The sequence below is a fragment of the Acinonyx jubatus genome, chromosome E2 (assembly GCF_027475565.1).
Source record: "Acinonyx jubatus isolate Ajub_Pintada_27869175 chromosome E2, VMU_Ajub_asm_v1.0, whole genome shotgun sequence".
NCBI classification, from domain to species: domain Eukaryota; kingdom Metazoa; phylum Chordata; class Mammalia; order Carnivora; family Felidae; genus Acinonyx; species Acinonyx jubatus.
In genome coordinates, this window is record NC_069396.1 from 19,226,665 (window position 1) to 19,238,804 (window position 12,140).

Genomic DNA, 12,140 nt, shown 5'->3' on the forward strand with positions numbered 1-12,140 from the left:
TATGTTAGCCTGGTCTTTGATTAGAAGTTTCATCTCGTTATCTTTCTCCAGCAAGGTTGTTATAACCTGTAATCAAAATATAGTTTGTTTCATAGTATGAATGAAATATAACCTTTCCTTTAGAGTCAAAGAAGCCCTTAATTTTTTTTAATTCTATTTTAGTTTTTTCCTTCAAAGAAGCAGCATCGGCAAGGTAAAACATCAATTTATTACAGACTATAGTTGTGTTAAGCATCTCATGATGCCACTATGTTTTCATTGCTTGAAAAGCTTTGACTTTGAAAGAGCTTATTATTTCTCTGAGAAAAAAGTTAAATTAGCTCTTTTTTTTAATATCTTGCAGCTCTTTATATGCTTGGTAGTTTAAGAACTTAAAAGTACTGTTTTTATGATGTAACTTGTATTAAAGCTAAACCTTGAGTGATGTTAATGTTTAGAGGATGGAATATTCTATTTAACAACATTTTTAACTAAAAGTTAGCATATCTTTTATTTTTGTGTATTCCATATTAAAAATCTTAAAAGGTATAATAGTCAACTTAGTACAATATTCTCAATGGAAATGACTGTTTCTTTGATTGTTTTCTCTTATATAGGATTGTAAATGTAGGAGCTTAGAGTGAACCTAGACTTGGTCCAGAATATCTCTGCCTGCTACCCAAGGTTTTCTGGTCATTTGCCTAATCAGAAAAGTAGGGTGCAAATAATTTAGTCGTTTAAATAATACTCTGGTTTGGCCTCAGTTTAAATACTATGAAAAGCAGAACTGTCATATCTATGCATGAAATTTGGGTAGTTTTATAGTATGTTTGCTTGATCTGTAAATTGAGGGGTTACATTTTAACCAAATTTTTTCTAATTCAAGTCAAATGCTTTGTTTTTAAAAAGAACCGAGCTCAAGCTGCCATGGAATTCTTACAAGAATTAAATAACGACGTCTCTGGGAGTTTTGTGGAAGAGGTATATATGTATACACATTATTATCTCTGTGTAGAAATGTAACTTTTTAATAATTCAAAGCCCTAAGAACTTAGAATTTTGAGTTTATTTATTTTAATAATCTCTACAACCAGCGTGGGCCTCGAACTTCTGACCCTGAGATCAAGAGTCACATGCTCTTCTGACTGAGCCAGCCAGGCACCACAGAATTTAGAATTTTGAACCTTTTGTATATTTATGTTTAATTGAGAGTTGAATTACTTAAAATTGGAGTCTAGCATGTTGCCTCATTTGTTCTTAAATATCTTAACTGTTTCTGACATGTTTAATGTGATTGTGAAATTGTTGAATTCTTTTCCTGTGTCCTATTTAGAGTCCAGAAAACCTTCTAGACAATGATCCTTCATTTTTCTGTAGGTTTACCATTGTGGTTGCAACTCAGCTTCCTGAAAGGTAAATTTTTATGATAATTTGTTTTTATTTTAGTCTCTTATTAGATTTGAATAGTTTTTGTTTTCTCTGCAGAGTCTATAGTTTTTAAAATTCTTAAACTCCACAGAAACCTTTAATTGGAAGTACTTATAAATCTCCAACATCGAAAAGATAGGAAAGAGAAAAGTACTGAGATGTGAAATTTTTCTTAATACATATTTAGAGCAGTTAAATTAAACCTTGGTTATTTTTTTAGTGAAAAAAACCTAGTTAGAATTATAGTGTGCTTGATGTATACTAGAGTTTTAAATACATATTTTCCTCTTTGTTATGGAAATGTCAGGAAGTGTCTTTCAAGAACATTGTCCCTAATACAAAAAAGAGGCTTTCATATCCCTCTAGTCCAAAAGATACACTTTCTGTGAGACTGCAACCTTCTGGAATTGCTTGTTTTTCAGTGTATCCGTGACCTGCATATGTAAATGTAATAGATCTGTCTTTGCATTAATTAGTAAGAAAATTCCTTTATTTTAATGTGCTTTCATGTTTGGCATACATCCATTTGCTTATGGTCTTACTTATTGTGCTTTCCTTTTACAGTACATTACTACGTTTAGCAGATGTCCTCTGGAATTCCCAAATCCCTCTTTTGATCTGTAGGACATATGGACTAGTTGGTTATATGAGGATCATTATAAAAGAACATCCAGGTAAAACTGTTGCACATATGGTGCTTGCCATTGGTTGCTTTAGCTACAGTTTTAGAAACTTGACAATTTAGGAAGTCCGTTTTAAATTACAAAGTAAATTTGTAACAGCACGACTATGGTTACAGGTTCAGAGTGGCAATCAAAATCAACAGACGTTAATCTAATATTTCCTTAGCACTATAGAAGGATGCAAAGCAGGAAATACAACAGATACAGCTTTTTCATCTTATTACGAGGCCCAGCAGCTATGCAAGTCCCTAGCTTATGCGCCTCCTAACCCGCATAGGGCATAGGGCTGCTATAGGTGAGAGCCATGGTGTGTGGGCCACAGTGACACATAGATCGATGTCATACCACTTTTTCTCCAATCTTTCCTTCCATTCTCATATTGACAATAGGCTCCCCCAGTTCAGGGACAGTTCTACATAATAAGCAAAGCATTTACCTTATTGTTCCAAGGAAACAGTGTTTTAGGAGATTGAGGTCATTCATAGGCAGGTTGGCATGAGCTCAAGAATGATATTAGCCCTTTACTTACAACTGTTTGATCTTAAATTATTGGACAGTTTTCATTCAGTATTCTGCATTGCTCTGAGACAGGTACTCTGCTAGAGCAGTTGATAGCCATTGGTGTTGGTAGTATCACTGGGGAGTAGTATCTGCTTGGTAGTTTGGGAGTGGCTTGTGGGATAAACTTCTGGAAGGTGGTGGTAGGCTCTTTAAGAGTTGTAAGTGGGAGAGTGACAGGGTGAAAAATTTATTTCAAATGTGTCACCCTAAAGTGGGGTAGAAAATGAATGTATTTGAAGAGGTGAAAATTAGAGGCAAGTGTTGCTGTTAGGAAATTTCTGGTGGTGTAGCTAGTTGAGAGAGACAGAGACTAAGCCCCTGTGGGGCTTTTTTTTTTTTTAACATTTGTTCATTTTTGAGAAACAGAGACAGAGCGTGAGTGGGGGAGGGGCAGAGAGAGAGGGAGACACAAAGTCGGAAGCAGGTTCCAGGCTCTGAGCTGTCAGCACAGAGCCCGATGCGGGGCTCCAACCCATGGAGTGTGAGATCATGATCTGAGCTGAAGTCAGAAGCTTATCCAACTGAGCCACCCTGGGGCCCCCTGAGCCCCTGCCTTAAGGCAGATATTATAAGGATAGGGAAGAGGAGGTAGATAGTAATGAGGGTTAATATTGCTAGCTGTGTGCCTGCCTTAATGTGGATTATTTCATATAATCTTTCTAAAATTCTTATAAGGTAGATACTATTACACATCTGCTTTTTGCAGATGAGGATGCTGAGGCACAGAGAGATTAAGTTATTTGCCCAAGGTCACACAGTTAGCAAGTAACAGAACTAGGCCTAGCCCTAACCACTCACTGAAATTACATGTTCCTGTACTCCCCTCATGTGGGGAACTGTGTATGAAGTGATACCAGGACATGTGGTGTGACTGATGTTGGGCCAAGGAAGAAAGAAGTCAAGGATAGAGGCTGGCTCAGTCAGAAGAGCATGCGACTCTTGATCTTGGGGTTGTAAGTTTGAGCCCCACTTTGGGTGTGGAGATTACTTAAAACTAAAGTCTTAAAAAAAAAAGTCAAGGATAACCATCAGCTTTCTAGAGAAGAGGTCTAGGAAGATGGTGATGATGTCTATTGAAGGCCACAGGAAGGGAAGGGTGGATTGTTAAATGCTATCTGAACACACATTTTATCAATTTTGATCTTTTTCAATTATAATGGCAAGATAATTCGGTTCTATTTTACTTTTATTAAAACTATAGTCAACTTATGATTTGTGCATTTAGTAAAATATGAATATATATCTGTATGTAAATTTATCTCAATAATGAACAGAAAAGGGGCACCTGGCTGGCTCAGTTGGTGGAGCATGCAACTCTTGATCTCGGGGTTGTGAATATGAGCCCCACGTTGGGTGTGGAACTTACTTAAAAAAATAAAATCATGGGGCGCCTGGGTGTCTCAGTCAGTTGGGCATCTGACTTCAGCTCAGGTCATGATCTCACAATTTGTGGGTTCGAGCCCCGCATCGGGCTCTGTGCAGCCTGCTTCGGATTCTGTGTCTCCCACTCTCTGTTCCTCCTCTGCTCGCACTCTGTCTCTCTCTCTCTCAAAAATAAATAAAGATTAAAAATAAAATAAAAATAAATAAATAAATAAATAAAATCAGTTTCTTGGTTAAAAAAAAAAATGAACAGAAAAAAACCTGTAGGCCCTATGCCCATTTAGAAACTAGATTTCTTAAGTTTCTATAATGTAGTGTATTCCAGAAGTATCACTAAAGAAGTTTATGTTTTGGGATTATTTGTTTCACAGTAATAGAATCTCATCCAGATAATGCATTAGAGGATCTACGACTGGATAAACCATTTCCTGAACTGAGAGAACATTTTCAGTCATATGATTTGGATCATATGGAAAAAAAGGTTGGTAGTATATATAACCTTCAATTTATAGATAGATTAAAAGTTTTTTTTTTAACTTAAGGTTTTTGAATTACACCAAAGTGAGAAAATACTATAAACATCCATATTCATGTGATCCAGATTATGTAGTAACAACATTGTACTTAATTGTTTTGAAATAAATTTGTTTTTGACCAAAATTTAAAAAGCTTTTTTATTGAAGAGAAGTTCATTAGCTGACTATATCTGTGTAATCAACACCCAGGTCAAGAAATTAGACATTAACATATCCCAGCAGACCTCTTCATGGCCCGTTTCTAAACAATTAGATGTACTTTTTAAAATAGTATGAATTTGGGGTGGGTGTTTGTTGAAATTGATTGCTTTTGAAACTTAATGTTTGAAGAGTTACCAAGGCAACTCCATATTTCATTATGGAAATAATGATATTTATAACAGACTATATAATTAAAGGAGTATGTGTTTTTTCCTACCCATGTATTAATTAAAATGTGGGTATTTGGTTATTTGTTTCATCAGACAGTTTTCTCAGTCTAGGATTGGTTTCTGAAATCAAGAGATTTGAGTTTTCTTTTTGGGTAGCAGTCGCTGAGACTGTTTTCTTGATGGGAAAATGGGGACCCACATAGTACAAACCTGGGGCGCCTGGGTGGTTCAATCGGTTAAGCATCTGACTTCGCTTCAGGTCATGATCTCACAGTTTGTGAGTTTGAGCCCCGTGTCAGGGTCTGTGCTGTCAGCCTGGAACCCGGAGCCTGCTTCGGATTCTGTGTCTCCCTTTCTCTTTGCCTCTCCTCTACTCACACTCTGTCTTTCTCAAAAATAAATAAACTTAGAAAAACTTAATCATTGTACAAGCCTGCCAGTTCAGGATTAAATTGGACACTGCTTATAAAAAAGCTTATAAAGCAATTTCATTAACCCAGTTCATTTTCCTTCATTCATTATACTACATGTACTGGAAGATGATCATATATATTATTGAATTTGTTGAAAATGAGATAGTTTAATGAAGAATAACTGTAAATTAATGTTAACTAATACTGACATTTTCTTCGATATTTCTTTCATTTTTAGGACCACAGCCATACTCCATGGATTGTGATCGTAGCTAAATATTTAGCACAGTGGTATAGTGAAGTATGTCTTTTTTTAAAAACAAATTCCATATGTGACTGTATTTTCAATTTATTATAAAGGATTTCAGTGAAAGAGAGTAGGAGATTAACTTTTTTCCTTATGTGGTAATTGGGCAGGTGGGTGCTTTTCTGTTTAAATCTGGCAGTTCCTCTTTTGATACTGATACTTTTACTAGTGAAATCAAATATCAATAAATGTCATTCTGAAACTGGCAGTGGGGAATGTAGAAAAATGGCTTGCAGTTTTTGTTTTCTTTCAAGTCAGCCTCTGATTTCACTGAGGTATGTATTTGCTGATGAAATCTCATGTGGATGGGAGAATGGGGAGAAGTTTGGACTCTCAGTTTCCGTGTTTTGGTTTTTTATAACTAGAATTTAAAATTTTTAACCAATTTAGACAAATGGACGAATACCTAAAACATATAAGGAAAAAGAAGACTTCAGAGATTTGATTAGACAAGGTAATATGATGGGATATAACTGAATGTTGTATAAAGTTTGAAAAACAAATTGCTTGAAGTTGTTTATTGGATTTCTGTCAGCAGCTTTGTCAGACTGATGGCATCATGAGTTTTTATTTTATTTTTCCTCAGAGGAGGTTTGGAGCCACTCCTTGTATAGTTTTTAAAATGACTAATGATAGTTTCCTCATCAGTAGAGGAGGAATTGGGGACTGCTCATAGAGTTGTTGTGAGGATTCATTCATACAGTAAAATCTGAAGTACGTTTAACCATGTCTGATACAGAGTAAAAAATAAAGGTTAGCTACTAATATTACTAAAAATAATTTGAGTAACAATAAGCCTGTTTGTTCTTAAGTTTCAATATCCAATCCTTCTTTTAAGATCTGATAAGGTTTGGAGTGCCTGGGTAGCTCAGTCAGCTCAGCATCCGACTCTTGATTTTGGTTCAGGTCACGATCCCCGGGTCTGGGATAGAGCCCCCAGCTGGGCTCTGTGCTGGGCGTGGAGCCTGCTTAAGATTGCCTCTCCCTGTTTAAAAATAGAACTACCCTACGACCCAGCAATTGCACTACTAGTATTTATCCAAGGGATACAAGTGTGCTGTTTCGAAGGGGCACATGCACTGCAACATTTGTAGCAGCACTATCCACAATAGCCAAAGTATGGAAAGAGCCCAAATGTCCATCGACAGATGAATGAATAAAGGTGGGGTATATAATACAATGGAGTATTACTGAGCAATCGAAAAGAATGAAATCTTGCCATTTGCAATTACCTGGATGGAACTAGAGAGTATTATGCCAAGCGAAATTAGAGAAAGACAAATATCATATGACTTCACTCATATGAGGACTTTAAGATACAAAACAGATGAACATAGGGGAAGGGAAGCAAAAATATAAAAACAGGGAGGGGGACAAAACATAAGAGACTCTTAAATATGGGGAACAAACAGAGGGTTACTGGAGGGGTTGTGGGAGGGGGGATGAGCTAAATGGGTAAGGGGCATTAAGGAATCTACTGCTGAAATCATTATTGCACTATATGCTAACTAACTTGGGTGCAAATTAAAAACATTAAAAAACAACAACAACAAAAAAGATTGCCTCTCCCTCTGCCCCTTCCCCTAGCGCACTCCTTCTCTCTCAAAAGAAAGATCTGATGAAGTTATTTCCATAATGTTAGGTAGAGAAAAGGGGTGAGAAGAAAAGGGCTATTTTGCTAGCCAATTTCTATTTTTCTAGGAATTCTAAAGAATGAAAATGGGACTCCGGAAGATGAAGAGAATTTTGAAGAAGCTATTAAAAATGTGAACACAGCACTAAATACAACTCAGGTATTAAATGTGTTGCTGAGGAGGGGCGCCTGGGTGGCTCATTTGGTTGATCGTCAGACTCTTGATCTCAGTTCAGGTCTTGATCTCAGGGTCGTGAGTTTGGGCTCCACGTTGGGTTCCGCACTGGGCGTGAAGCCTACTTAAAAAAAAAAAAAAAAAAAGTTTTGCTGAGGCATTCATACAAGAAGGGTGTTTTCTGAAGTCCTCATATGAAATAGTTGTTTCATAGACAACTGTTTCATAATTAGAAATTAATATCTATCATATCGATTGAATCTTCTTTAATAAGATTTTATATCATCCTTGTTAAAATGGGTATCAGTGCTTCATCATAGAGTAGTGATACAATGATTCATATAAATTATTTGAAGTACATGATTTGTGAATAGTAACAGTTTGGGTGTAGGAATTTTATAACAAGGGTGATATTTTGCTGGTACGAAATAGGTTGCTCAAAAGTTAAATCTTATCCTGCATTTGCTTTTGATAGTAGTTGTTTGGATATAATGGAAGATGTTCTTAATGACACTGTAAAACATTATTTGTAAGATAACTCAGTTTATATGCCCTTTGTTTTGTTGTTAAAGTCTTGCCAGTGAGGTTTTTGGAAAATTTGGAATAACACAGCTGTTACTTTAAGATAGAATTTTCTTATAATTTAAAACAGCAAAAAATGCTGCCTTTCATATTAGGAAAGCACTTAGCTGTCAGAGACAATGAGATCGTGTTGCTGAGTAATTAAAAATATGTGCTTTGTCAATCAGTTTTCTAGGGTGATGAAAATTTTCTGTGTCTTAATTGAGGTGATGATTAAAAAGACATGCATCAAACTGTACATTTAAAATTCATTTCACTGAATGTAAAATTTACTCCAGTTAAAAAAAAAGAACAAGGTTCTTATAGTTGGGGGACAGTGAACTAAGCAAACAGATAATGCACCAGGTGCTATTAACAAAATTCGAGTAGAACAAAAGGATGAGGAGTTCTAGGATCGGGTGGGGGGCATCGAAGTGTTTTAAGTGGGGAGTGGAGTGACCTGATTTATGTTTCTAAAAAATCATTCCGGCTCTTGTAAGGAGAACAGAAGCAGACCAGTTAGGAGGGTTTTGGTAAGAGATTTCTTTTTTCCACACAGCTGTAAGAGTCCAAGCCTACAATTTCGGTAGTTTTCATGAATGTATGATGATCTTGCCAGCATTACGAGTACTTAATTTACTATGTAGTTTTTGTCAGAGTTGTTGTCTCTTCTAATAATAACGAACTTAGAGTGTAAGGGTTTCAAATCTTTGACAAGATGGAAACACATGAAGGACATCACTACAAACCTAGCTTGGTAGTGATGTCTGAAATCTTTGTTATATCTTCAAATGTAACTATATAAACAGGTTTATTTTGGCTCCTTTTTTACTCTAATCATGATGGAAGAGAATGGTCAGTCTTTAATGCTGACACCAGTGGGCAGAAGGGGACTTTCTTCCATTCTTTTTCCTCATCAAATCTCCCGTCTGGTACTGATTCTTAATAAAAGTCTAATAAGCACATCAGAAGTTTGTATTTGATTACTATGTGGAAATTCTAAGAACTTGTTTGGGGAAATAGTGAAAATACAGATGGGCATGTTCTTAGTAAATGTATCATGTTCCTTTGTTAGATCCCAAGCAGTATTGAAGATATATTTAATGATGATCGCTGCATAAATATCACCAAACAGGTAACAACATAAAGTAAATAGTGCTGTCTTAACCTTTGAGTCAAATTCAGATACTGCTTAATGCTAATTTTTTTTCTTTTAGACTCCATCATTTTGGATTTTAGCTCGCGCCTTAAAAGAATTTGTGGCCAAAGAGGGTCAAGGAAATTTACCTGTTCGAGGCACAATTCCTGATATGATTGCAGATTCAAGCAAATATATAAAGCTGCAAAATGTGTAAGTCACTGTTTTCAAACTATGTAACAGAAAATCTGTTTATAGTACAGATGAATATATTTTACCACTCTATCAGAAATCAAATGAAAGTCTGCTGTAATTTGTCTAAAAATAAGCTTAAAAACTTAGGGGGCAGATTTTTAAAAATAGATTCTATTTTTAGAATAGTTTTAGGTTGGGGCACCTAGGTGACTCAGTCGGTTGAGCATCTGGCTTCAGTTTGAGCCTCACATTGGGCTCTTTGCTGATGGTTTGGAGCCTGGAGCCTGCTTCGGATTCTGTGTCTCCCTGTCTCTCTGCCCCTCCCCCACTCTGTATCTCTGTCTCCCCAAAATAAACATTAAAAAAAAAAGAAAAAAAAAAGAATAGTTTTAGGTTTATAGCAAAACTGAGCAGAAAGTACAGATGGTTCCCATATATACTCTCTAGGGGGCAGACTTTTTCTTTCATATTTTGTGACAAAAACCTAATATTTGAGCACTTCACTCTGCAATGAACTGTTCTGTGTATTAACTAATGTAATATTTACAACAACCCATGAGAGAGATACTATTATTGTCCCAGTTTTATAGATGTGGAGACTGAAACACAGAAGAGGTAATTTATTCAGAGCCAGATAGCTGGTAAATGGCAGAACCAGGATTTGAACCCATGCAACTCAGCTCCATACTTTTAACCATGGTGCTATAGGATCTTTTATCTGTAACTTAAAACTTTAAAGTCTTTAGTTTGATTAATTTTTAATCATAATGTTTCATAATTTAAAGAGTTTGTGACTAGACAGACACCAGCTCTCTAGGTATCACTAGCCTGAACCCAGATAGACTGTCATAAGTATGGGTCTCACTGTATATTACCCTTATGTAGTTTAGCACGTTGCTCATGAATCCAGGGCTGCTGACTTGGGCTCCTCAAGAACCAAATGATGTCACACAGAAGATCTCTGTTCTCTAGACATCTTACACTCTTCACGTCTGCTACATCTTTGTTGTCTTAGCCTAAAAGTTCAACTACTTAAAACTTGGGAAAAGTCAACTGAAGATAGACAGAACTATAACTTCACACTGGAGATAGTACAATCCGATCATCTACAAGAGGGTGAAAATGTAAATAGACTTAAAGTTTTTACATGAATTTGTAGATGGACAATTCTGAAGTATTTAACTTTCCTTGGAGTTTAAGGAGATAAATCATGTTCTTCAGTAATGTATTTTGTCAGGTCCTCTCAGAAGCATGGATCATGGATACCTCTAGGAGGGTAGTTTTTAAGTTGCTATTAATTACAGAGGGAGCCCAGTCATTAGTAGATTGCAAGAGTCCATCACCAACACTGGGAAGATTTCCAGCCACTAACAGCTCTTGCTGGTAGGGTTTCCATGGCATTTTCACATTCTGTATGTTACCAGACCAGTATTTTTTCATGAAAAGGAAAGAGATTTTGTTTACTTCATGGTGATATTTAAATTTGCTAATTATAGGGGCATCTGGGTGGCTCAGTGGGTTAAGCTTCTGACTTCAGCTCAGGTCATGATCTCACGGTTTGTGAGTTTCAGCCCCACATCAGGCTCTGTGCTGACAGCTCAGAGCCTGGAGCCTGCTTCACATTTTGTGTCTCCCTCTCTCTCTGCCCTTCCTCCGCTCGTGCTCTGTCTCTCTCTCAAAAATAAATAAACATTAAAAAAATTTTAATTTTGCTAATTTTAAAATTTGTTAAAAATAGCCTTTTATTGTTCTTTTCCAGTTACCGTGAAAAAGCAAAGAAAGATGCTGCTGCTGTGGGTAATCATGTTGCCAAATTGTTGCAGTCTATCGGCCAGGTAAGCTACTGAACTGAGCGCACTGTGCCTGTGATGGATGGTACAGCTCCATTTGGCTTGATCGTGTAAGTTGGGAGCTAAAAAAGTTTAGACATAGAGCGTGTGGTACTGGTTCTGGGCTTCTTTAGAGGGATCACTCACTTACCTGCCTAATGAGAAAGACCTTCACTAAGGAAACAAGGTGTTTTTATAGTCCTCTTCCAGAGCTTGGGGAAAGCCTCCCCATCTCACAGTGTTTGGGTTTGTGCTGCACCTCTCTTCATCTTCTTTTTTACACTGGAGTGAAACCTGCATTTATCCCTTTACAGGCACCAGAGTCCATTTCAGAGAAAGAATTAAAATTACTCTGTAAGTCCCCTTGAATTAATTTCCTCATTTTGCTTGATAAAAATGTGCCACAAAATGTTTGCAGAAATTTTAAATGTTTAAGATTTAAAATTTTCCATGGTCTCACTGGTATAGATAATAATTACTGAGTAAGCTGCTTTTTTTTTTCCTCTCGTAATAGAGAAGGTATTTTAAGACTGGGTCAGGTGTGTCTGGGGGGCTCAGTTGGTTAAGCATCCAACTCGTGATCTTGGCTCAGGTCATGATACTGTGGTTCATGAGATCTAGCCCTGCGTTGGGCTCTGTGCTGACAGCACGGAGCCTGCTTGGGATTCTCTCTCCTCTTCTCTCTCTGCCCCTCCCCAACTTGTGCACACTCTCTCTCTCTCAAAATAAATAAACTTAAAACAAAACAAAACAAAACAAAACAAAACTGGGTCAGAGATAGAGTATATCTATGTATGGCAGTGCTAAAAAGACATGAAGGTCAATTAATTGAAAATTGTCATTGATACAGAATTATTTTCAGCTTACTACTATTAAATAATTTGGAAAAGTTTTATCTGAAGACTTTGGATGTGAAGTCTTGAGTCACATGTACATTGATAGTATTGG

The 12,140-nt window shown here is 36.6% G+C and overlaps 1 protein-coding gene across 5 annotated transcripts in view; it reads left to right on the plus strand.

The window, feature by feature from the left end:
- Positions 1-12,140, plus strand: part of NAE1 (NEDD8 activating enzyme E1 subunit 1) — a 56,183-nt gene that overhangs the window by 36,665 nt on the left and 7,378 nt on the right. For 3 of the 5 annotated variants that reach the window (XM_053210154.1, XM_027075924.2, XM_015068039.3), the window contains 12 exons: positions 163-193; positions 889-960; positions 1,313-1,392; positions 1,972-2,081; positions 4,406-4,515; positions 5,593-5,655; positions 6,052-6,115; positions 7,363-7,454; positions 9,106-9,165; positions 9,248-9,381; positions 11,123-11,198; positions 11,507-11,546. In XM_053210154.1, coding sequence (XP_053066129.1) covers positions 907-960; positions 1,313-1,392; positions 1,972-2,081; positions 4,406-4,515; positions 5,593-5,655; positions 6,052-6,115; positions 7,363-7,454; positions 9,106-9,165; positions 9,248-9,381; positions 11,123-11,198; positions 11,507-11,546 — 883 coding nt within the window. In that variant the 5' untranslated portion in view covers positions 163-193; positions 889-906. The remainder of the gene's footprint in view (positions 1-162; positions 194-888; positions 961-1,312; positions 1,393-1,971; positions 2,082-4,405; positions 4,516-5,592; positions 5,656-6,051; positions 6,116-7,362; positions 7,455-9,105; positions 9,166-9,247; positions 9,382-11,122; positions 11,199-11,506; positions 11,547-12,140) is intronic. The other 2 variants (XM_027075922.2, XM_027075923.2) reach the window with 2 other exon arrangements.